General features: G+C 42.8%; 1 protein-coding gene across 1 annotated transcript; it reads right to left on the bottom strand.

The window, feature by feature from the left end:
• Positions 1 to 6,996: 6,996 nt before the first annotated feature.
• Positions 6,997 to 9,323, bottom strand: LOC118780283 (transmembrane protein 26). Its single transcript, XM_036532704.1, has 3 exons — positions 9,130 to 9,323; positions 7,907 to 8,051; positions 6,997 to 7,665 (listed from the first exon to the last, which is right to left on the bottom strand). The coding sequence occupies exons 1-3, from the start codon at positions 9,321 to 9,323 to the stop codon at positions 6,997 to 6,999; spliced, it is 1,008 nt and encodes a 335-aa protein (XP_036388597.1).
• Positions 9,324 to 9,684: the final 361 nt, after the last annotated feature.

Genomic DNA, 9,684 nt, shown 5'->3' on the forward strand with positions numbered 1-9,684 from the left:
GCATGAACCAGGGCCAGGCCAGTTGTGGTTATAAAGTGTACTTCTTACAGCAAATTGTAAGTATTATCATAATTAGCATGAGGGTTACAATGGACTGAGTGCTGCAGCCTCTAGATCTAAAAATTAATTAATGTAGGCATTGTAAACGACATTGTTACTGACCACAGTGCTCCATTTTTTAATCATTCTCAAATATTCTGTAAAATAATAAGTTAGACACAATCATGACTGGGCTCCAGCAAATCAATTACACCCACAACATAGTGTTTTTTGGCGTTAGCTGACCTCAGACGTACATTTTCCCTCAGTCCCATTATATTTCTATTGAAGACATCGCACACTGCTGCACAGGTGAAATGTAATAATAAATGCCATTGAGGTAAATGTCAGAGTTCAACAGAGTTTGTTTGCATTTCCTCAAGACGGCTCTTATGATATTATTAATGGTTAATAAACTGGGGAACCGAAAAGGTCGGCCTGGCTCTTCGCATTGTGCGAAGCCTGAATGCCGTGTGGTGGATATAGCATTAGAGGGCTGTGTTTGAAAAATGAAATCCCTGGTCTTTCCAACACTTGTGGTCACCACATTAGCATGCGCTGCAAGTCTGCGGCAGAACTACTGATGGACATCAAAGACTTAAGGTTTTTTTGTGAGGCCTTAATTAAAAGCATTGTATTTCCCTGCATCTGACGGTAACATGTTCTGCTTAAAAAGGCTCTCCATCTTTCTCAGGCTTTTGTTTAGCAGCATTTAGTCAAATGTCAAGAGAGTAGTGGTGTAAAGCAGCTCAGGATGTATACAGAGCGACCTGCATTTGTTGGATTTTCACATTTAGACTTATTCTTTTCTTTTTTGCCCAAACATCAAAAGGAAGATAAAGCTCTACCAGTCATTTGGGTGAGCCCAAAAGCATTTGCTCCTGAACTCAATACATTCAGCTTTGCATTAATTCCAATCTGGCGTTACTTTAAACTTTTAAGTTGAACTTTTAAGCTGAACTGTTACTCCACCAGTGTGTGGGTCATGCTGTTTTACCACAGGCAGTCAATTAAAATATACATACTAGTTGCTTTTTCTCAATAGTGTCTCGACTACAGCAGTAAATTTTGGATCCTCTTCAACAATTTTTCAAATGTACTTGTATTTAAATTCTGTTTAATGCATGGTCCAATACCATAACTTCTCCATTATTTTTTTTTAAAGCAACATATTCCAAGAGATTAACTTTGCTGTTTGCTGCATCGGTGCCTGTTTCTTGGAAGAATTTTACAAATGCAGTGTGAGTAAAAAGCTTTTCTCAAATTTGTCAGGAAAACGACTTGATTCCCCAAGCGTAGGAATCACTTGAAAACACTTACCAATATTTCGCATTGATTGGTCCCTACACCAGAGAACCGGGTGGAAGATAAAGAATAAGTCTTGGCTTGGCTTGGCTGTGATGTAACACTGGAAATCACACCGAGGGATAACAATGCTCCAGGTGCTTATTGATTCATTTTTACAACTGGTATTGATTTTTAAAACTACAGTAACACACTAACATACTGAGTGAAAGGGTGGGCATGATGTGCTGAATCTTGAAATGGCATTTCATGCCTGTTACTCAGTAGGTTTAGGCTCACGGTTAGGCCTTACTCACTGATTGTGTTTCGAGAAATAATTTCACATACAGATGGGAGAGGGGTTTTTTTCTGGAGTACTCTTTCTCTCTCTCTTTTCTCTCTCTCTTCCTTGCTCTCATTCTGAGTGTGTACATGTACAGATGGATACTGGTTTGTCTGAGAGCACAGTCTCTTTCTTTCTCTCCTTTTGTGTGTTGTTTGTGTACAGATGGGTGCTGGTTTGTCTTAGAATGCAGTCTCTCTCTGTCTTTCTCTTTGTCTCGTGTGTGTGTGTGTGTGTGTGTGTGTTGTTTGTGTACAGATGAGTCTGAAAACGCAGTCTCTCTGTCTGTCTCTCTCTTTCATTGTGTGGTTGTGTGAGAGTGTGTGTGTGCGCGCCGGCGCCTGCGTGTGTATATATGTGTGTGTGCATCTGTGTGTGTGTGTGTAGAAGCAAGTGTGTGTGCGTGTGTGTGTGTCTGTGTGGAAGCGCGCATGATGGAGCCCTCGTGTTTCAGAGCAGAGGAGGTAAAGATTCCTGCGCGCCCTATTGTCTGTGGCCGCGTCTGTATCTGGGGCAGCTGACGGTTTAACCAGCAGGGATCAGCTGACAGGCTCATCGTCCCACGTGCACACACAATCTCATTAAGGCGTACAGCTCATCTGTGGAGGAAGAGGCCTCTTCTCCTTCAGCCAAGGTGCTTCCCTCTCCTCAATACTGCCTACCCTTTCATTTCCTCTCTTAACTTCAAGCACCTTGGAGTCATTACCCAGCACGTAATGACTGTGTACAATCACTGTTGCTTTTACATGCAAGACACTTTCAGTATAAGCTAACACCTATAGATTAGCATAGATTTTCTTTTGGTTTTGCTCACTGTGTAATTCAGCTTCAGCACATGTGATTGAAACAATAATGCCATGGCAAAGCGCATAATAAAATCAAAACAGACAAAATTACCTAAATTAAGACTGTTAGTCATCTCATGCAAGTCATATTCACCTTGAGAACATTCCTTCTGGGCAGTAAATGTGTCACAAGGTTCTTGGATTATTCCACAGGCTTCAATCTTTTCCACTCAGAGTTGTTGAGAGAGAATTCAGTTGGTATGACAAAGTGAAACATTGCTTTGTAAGGCAGAGGAACATTAACATTTAATGTTACATTTCTACTGCCGTTCAGATAACCAGAGCCACTGTAGCTGGAAAGGACACGTATCAAAATCCATACCCAAAATGCCTGCTGTTTCCTTCTCCTGCTGGAATATTTCCTCTGCACAAGCAAAATAACAGTGGGCTGAGAGATAAATCTACTGAAGGAGATTCAAACCTTCCCACCACTCCACTGTTAAGTGTTAATTCAGCATGCATTGCTCTTTACACCGGTAATTGAGTGCATTTGCCCTTTCCTTCTCCAGGTTAGCATTCAACGTCTTATTTGAGGGAGCGCTGTAATGTGCATCAAAATTGGGTTGCGCTGTCTTGACAAGTTAAGGACTACAGCAGATTCTTAGGGTGGGTTTATAATATAGAGCTCACAGCCGCACACACACACACACACACACACACACACAGATGCTCACAGCAAAGCTGTCTGTGTTGTGTAGGCTCAATGCACATATGCGTTCTGACCATCCAGCTGGAGGTAGTCATATTTCCAATGACAATAAAAGGGAGTGACGCACACTCACGGTGGTCAGCTTGGAAGTTTATCTCGGGAGGGCGGTGGCGGCGGCTGGCTGATTGTAGGGCTGTAAGTTATTGCTCTATGGAGGCCAGTGTGGAGGTATTATTGGATGACAGGTTTACTATGGCCTTTTTCCCTTTAGTCATTATTACTGTCATTTTTGTGCAATGGTTTACTGTAACCTCGTTGAGAACGGCTTGAGCTGTTTGCTCAACAGACTTTTTGACAAGATATTGAGTCAAAAAGTCTGTTGTGGAGTCACCAACTGAGTGTTGGTGGGATTTCTTTTTCTTTTGTTTGGGATTTTTTTTTCTTTTTGGCCCATATAAAAATTCACTTTTTTGGCTAAAAAGGCCAGGTCTGGAGTTTAGTTGTAGACTGGTTTGTGAAAACCTTGTCTTCTCTTCCTTTGTTGTCATTGGTTTTTTTTATTAATATCACTCATTGAGAACTTGAAGAAGAGTACAATGAGAAAAATCTAAAAAGGAAAATGTGTTTGATTTGCTTTTGACACGCAGCTCTGTGACTGGCCTGATCCCAACGGAATGACTAATGTCAAACTGAAAAGGATTCTCTAGCAAAGATGCTGGGGACATGTGGTCCCAGTTTTGGGAATGGTTGATTGCTTGCATTTTGTTCTGATGGGAGAATAAAGAATGGAACACAAGTACAGACTGAAGTTAGGACATGAAAACAGTTTTTCAGTCATCTTGATACAGGATAGATGGGCTGCTGTCTAAAAAGGATGAGCTTAGACGATTACAGACCTCATTAAGACGGCTGGGTTTAAAATGAATCCAGCATTCTCCGTGGGGGTTTTGTAAAGTTGTTCTCCTTTGTCTGATCTGGTGTTTTATGTTTCTCCATGAATTTATGAGACTAAAGTTATTATTGCCCTGCATTTTTTGCCAAGAAAAGTCACATAATTCAATTACAGTACTCTACTCGTCACAACAATACCATGTACCACAACAATTGTACTATTGTTCTCATTTTGGTTTATTTTAGATGTACCTTGTATTATTAAAAAATGGAACTCATATGATGGAAGATGCTACTTCCATTGTTTCCAGACTTGCATTTGCATGCAGGAATACAAAATGTATTTGTGTTTTTTTGTGTGTGTGTGTGTGTGCGTGTGTGTGTGTGTGTGTGCATGCGTGTGTGTGTGTGTGTGTGTGTGTGTGTGTGTGTGTGTGTGTGTGTGTGTGTGTGTGTGTGTGTGTGTGTGTGTGTGTCCAGGTTCACATGGATTATCTCACTGAGTTGTTAATCTTGGGAGACTAAGATACATTATTAACATAACAAATACATTAATAATGATCATCATAATAATAAATATTATTATTAAGATAAATGCCAAGGTGTTACTACAGAAAGCAGAGAGCACTGCTCACAGCATGAACAGATCAAGATGAGAGCAGGGTTTGAACTGCAAATGCAGAATCTGTAACACATAAGCTAACCATTTCCCTATATGTCCTACCACTGTGAGAGAGATGAAGTAATACATGAATACATCAAACAGAGTATAAAATAAACATGTAAGTGAATGCCTGAGTTTCAGATCCTGGATTCCAACTGACTTGCTAAGCAGGTGTTTCATACACTCTCCCCACCTATGCAGACAATTAGTATTTCAATTTGAGTCTGAGCATTTTGCATCAGTTAAGTGCATGCATTTGTTCCAAACAATTAATAGAAAAACTTCAAACTTTTAATGGCAAAACACCTACAGTATTGCAAATAATGGGATACTTAACATCAGTACATTATTTCAACATGGATGCCACTGTCTCTAATGTTCTGATCTAATTAAATAATCTGTAATCATGCCATGCAGACTGAAATGTTACATACCTAAAACTTTAAAAATGAAGCCTATGAAGAAAGACCCAAAGATTCAAAAAAAAAACATTTGAAACTGCAAATTTACTGAATTTAAACTTTGGTTTACTGAATGGAAATTTGGTCAACATTCATGGATTTTGTGCCTGTCCAAGGACCGACTGCACATACTGTGCTTCAGTGTTGCAACCCCCTGCTCATAGACATTTTATACTTAATAAAGGAGGCCTGTACAGAATCATGCAGTGGTGTTGCCACTTCAAGATACTTCGGATAGAAGAAGAAGAAAAAGAAGAAATACAACAATTTAATGCCCGGTTAAAAAATCCTGACTCAAGCCTCCTAGCACTTATCTCAGTCTTTGAACGCTTGTCTAGTCTCCCCTGAATCGGTTCATCTTCGCCAGTCCCTTATTCAGATCAATCTGACTGAGATATCATTAGGGTAGCGGAGGAAATGAGAGCTTCTCCTCTTACACATCCAATTTACACATTACATTTTCATGGCTGAGCTTGTCAGTCAGTTTGGCTAATAAGCAAGTGGCGCTGGCGCACTTTCACAGCCGCGGCATCCCTCGTAGCGATGGGCATCATGCGCAAATAAACAAGGTTTCTTTCATCAGAAAGAAGAAAAAAACCCGCTTTATATACATTTGTATGCCATTTAAGTCAGATACCTATTTCCATTTATATGCATTTACATGCCATTTTTTAGGTTTGTGTGGAGAGATTCTCTGATAATTGTTGTCAGCGGGTGTTAAAATAAATCGAAGTCTCCCAGCTGAGGACCCGCTGAAGAGGAACGGTAAAATTGGCTGTTATATCCCACTGCGCTTTATGTCTCGCGCTGCAAACATTACTCGCGCACCTTGCGAAGGACTTGACGTGTTGTTATCTGGAACCTAAACCCGTTTTGAACTTGTTCTCTCTCACTCCTCGCTGAATTACATTTATCTGTGGCTTAAATCCCCGTGCAGCAATTCAAAGAAAATATAATTACCACCATAATTACTTTTTAATATACAATGTGAATCGTGCATAAATATACTCTTTAATTCCATCAACTTTATATTGATTTTGTAAATTAGTGTACGATATATTTATACGAGTGTCTATTATCGGTTCATCTGGAAAGGAAATCTGTTTAATTCTGTCGCTTTATGTTTTTGGGTGCAACTTGCATTTTGTCGAGGCAGTTCTTGCTAGCGTTACCACTATGTGGTTGACTCATCTTTCATTCAATTACGGTACGGATGATATGATAACACTGCCATCTCGTGGAAGTATGAGGAATGTCTTTCTCTCGTCCGACTCCAGAAACGGAACTTTCCTTCTAGTGATTAAGGACAATTGAGGCATATTCACTGACTGAACTCTCATTTAAAATTAAGCGGACAACCGTGAACATAACAAAATAACGTTCTTTTATGGGTACAAAGGGATTTCTTCACATAACCATTATACTATATTTAAAAATAAGTAGTTTAGTATTTTACAATATTTTAAAGCAAGAATATTGTGTCTGTATAGTAAATATCATTCATTGGAACAAAGAAATATTACACTGGAAACACTGTGATTTAAATTTATATGTGTTGCTTTAAACGTTTGAGGAATACCTCAGTTTCCTATCCTCTTCAGTTTCACTACATTAATGTAACTTCCATTATTGAATTATTATTATGATAATTTAACCAAAATTACTGGCTTGTTCTGCAGATCTACCTACAGCTGCCTTCAGCAGTGAAATGGTGGACCAGGTCTCATATATTTGCCTGTGCTGTTTTATTATTTATTTTCCGACTTTACATGTAGGCTTTGTAAAATATCGCCTTAGTCGGAGTTATGCTGAAAGGCATTTCACAGAGTCTGTGCCTGACAGCTCGGATCTCCGCTCTCTCCGCACCCGAGTTCAGCTTCGCCACAAGGCATACTGCACCGCCCCGGGCCTGGCAGCTGACCACGCTCACACTGGACCACCAGGATGCGGTATATCTCCAGCAGGACGACCAGGATGTTCTTGCAGGTGAAGAAGATCATCAGCTGGTTGAGCACCCGCTCCCGGACCATCAGGTAGAGGCGGTACACCAGGAAGGGCCCATCCTGCAGGCCCACTGTCAGCAGCAGGCTCCACACCTCGCTGGAGCAGCAGTAGCCACAGGGGTCGCCCGCCGCACCGCCCGTGCCACCTCGCCCCCCGGCGTCCTCTGCCGCCCCGCCGGGCCCAGCCAGTGGAGCCTTCAGGGGACTGGTTTGGGTCAGCACCAGGGGGAACTGCATCAGGGCCCAGGTGAACAGGCTGAGACCGGCCAGAATGACGGCCCGGTTGGTTTTGACCTCCGGCTCCTTGAAGGTGTCGAAAATGTCCAGGATGTCCGCGCCCAGGCCCACGTAGACCATGAGGAGCTGGGACAGCTGGTCCCGGGACATGTCGCCCTTGGGCATGAGCCACCGCCCCAGCACCAGCACAATGAGCATGGTCTGCTCCAGCCCGGCAGCCCAGTTCTCTGGGTCCAGCTGAACCAGGCCCTGCATCATTCACAACACACAACACCTTCAAACAGCAGCCCTGCTTTCACACTGTAACAATATGCACAGGCCTGCAGACATTAATACTCAAGACCAGAGATGAAAACAAAAGCAACCAGACAGACGGGGCTAAAATGTGAAGAACAGCCTCAGTGTATCCTTCATTTTCTTTTCTCGCTGAAAAATGGCAGGAGAGAGATCGAAACAGCACATTGCAGGGCGCCCGTCACGTGATACCTACCACCGCAATCGGTATGTGAGAGAGGAGGTGAAGATCGCTCCCAGAGGAACCGTTGGCCGGCAGCTTCGAATGCAGCAGGTTGAGTTCCAAAAACCAGATGGAGGGAATGACAGTGCTGAGGTACAGGAAGACCATCGGGGAGAACCTAAACACAGGTAGACGGGGGGGGGATCGTCTTCAGCTGTGCGGGATTTCTGTCCCCCTCAATGCGACAGGCCGCAGAAGTGGCTTATTTCAGATGCTAAATTATTCTCATCGTGCATGCAAATCCCCCCTGACAGCGCAAAGGCTTTTCTTGCAGAGGAGAACTTCAAAGTGAAGTGAAGGGGCCTGCAGTAAAGTTGCTCCCAGCATGCTCTTGGTTTTACGAGAAAAGACGCAGGCAGGAGTCCGGAATTTCGACGGGAGGAAGACATGCAAGCCTGCACCGAAACCATATGCTGACATGCATTTTTTTTTCTTCCACGGAGGTCATTTTGCTGTTGTTATGTTAATTCAGCAACTATTTAAACACAAGGATATGAAGTCAATAAGAAATAGAAAGAAGTTGCAGAAGACACTTACAAAGAGAGAAATGCCTTGTGTTTAGCCATGACAATGTGCTGTAATAGCACTATCATTTGGGTCAGATAAGCAGCTTATCTTGTCAAACTGACACATAAAGCTTGCTTATTGTAATGCTTTCTTAAGGTCTAAACTAATTTATCCCAATACCAAAATGTTTCTATAAAACTTATTTCTCAGAAAAATAAATGTAATCACAACTCAGCACACAAGCAAGACAGCCTTTCTGACACTTGCCTGGAAACGTTGTGTATTTTTGTTTACTGTTTTTATCTGTTTTTTTTTTTTTTGCTTCCCTGTTTTTAATCTATTTTTAGATATGGGATTAATGTGGTGTGGCAAACGGATAGGGAGACATTCAGCCTATATGAAAGTAAACCCGTGTGTCTGCTTGCTTTATTATTCTCCTGATAATGCTGAGCCAACAGTCATCATAGGATGTTGTTGTACTTTTGTTTACTGGTGTTTGCAGCTTTGTCTTCACTTAACGATTAAGCCTGGGTTTAGGTTTATGTTCTCAGCAATATGGCAATATGGAAGCATGTTATATTTTCATTCCGAGGCAGGGCTGCTAATACGAGCGCGGAATCAAAGATCGATGGATTGTCACAGTTGAGAAGGAGCGAAGGAAGAGGAGTATGGAAGCACGGCGCCATTACCATTTCCACTCGGCGTTGCGGGTGCACTTGAGGGTGATGGCCATCTCCACGCCCAGCAGGGCGACGCCGGTCAGCAGCAGCCAGTACATGGGCTCGCCCTTCACAGCCACCACCCGCCACACAGTCACCACGCCGTGCGCGGCGAACAGGAAGCGGCTCAGCAGCGCCAGCAGGATGTCGAAGAGCCGGCACATGCTCAGGGAGAACCGGCCGCCCGCTCGGGCGTGCGGGGTGTGCGGCCGCGTTGGCGCCAGCGGGCGACTGCGTGCAAGATTAGCCCAGGCTGGCGGCAGAGGAGAGGCATCAAATGAACGCCCTGCAAACTGGAATAGCGGCCCTTAAGAGCCTCTGAGATAAAGTCATTACTGTAACGTCAGCCTCTCAAACACTGCTGTAACATCAGCCCTTTAAATGGTAACTGCCTTCATTTTAGGCAGGTGGTAACTGCCTTCATTTTAGAACTGTGCCGACCTCTGTGCAAACCCCTCTTGAGGCATATCAGATACAAGTTGAAGATAATATCATAATACTAGAAAGTCCCCAATCTCCTAAATT

The sequence above is a fragment of the Megalops cyprinoides genome, chromosome 7, assembly GCF_013368585.1.
Source record: "Megalops cyprinoides isolate fMegCyp1 chromosome 7, fMegCyp1.pri, whole genome shotgun sequence".
NCBI lineage: Eukaryota > Metazoa > Chordata > Actinopteri > Elopiformes > Megalopidae > Megalops > Megalops cyprinoides.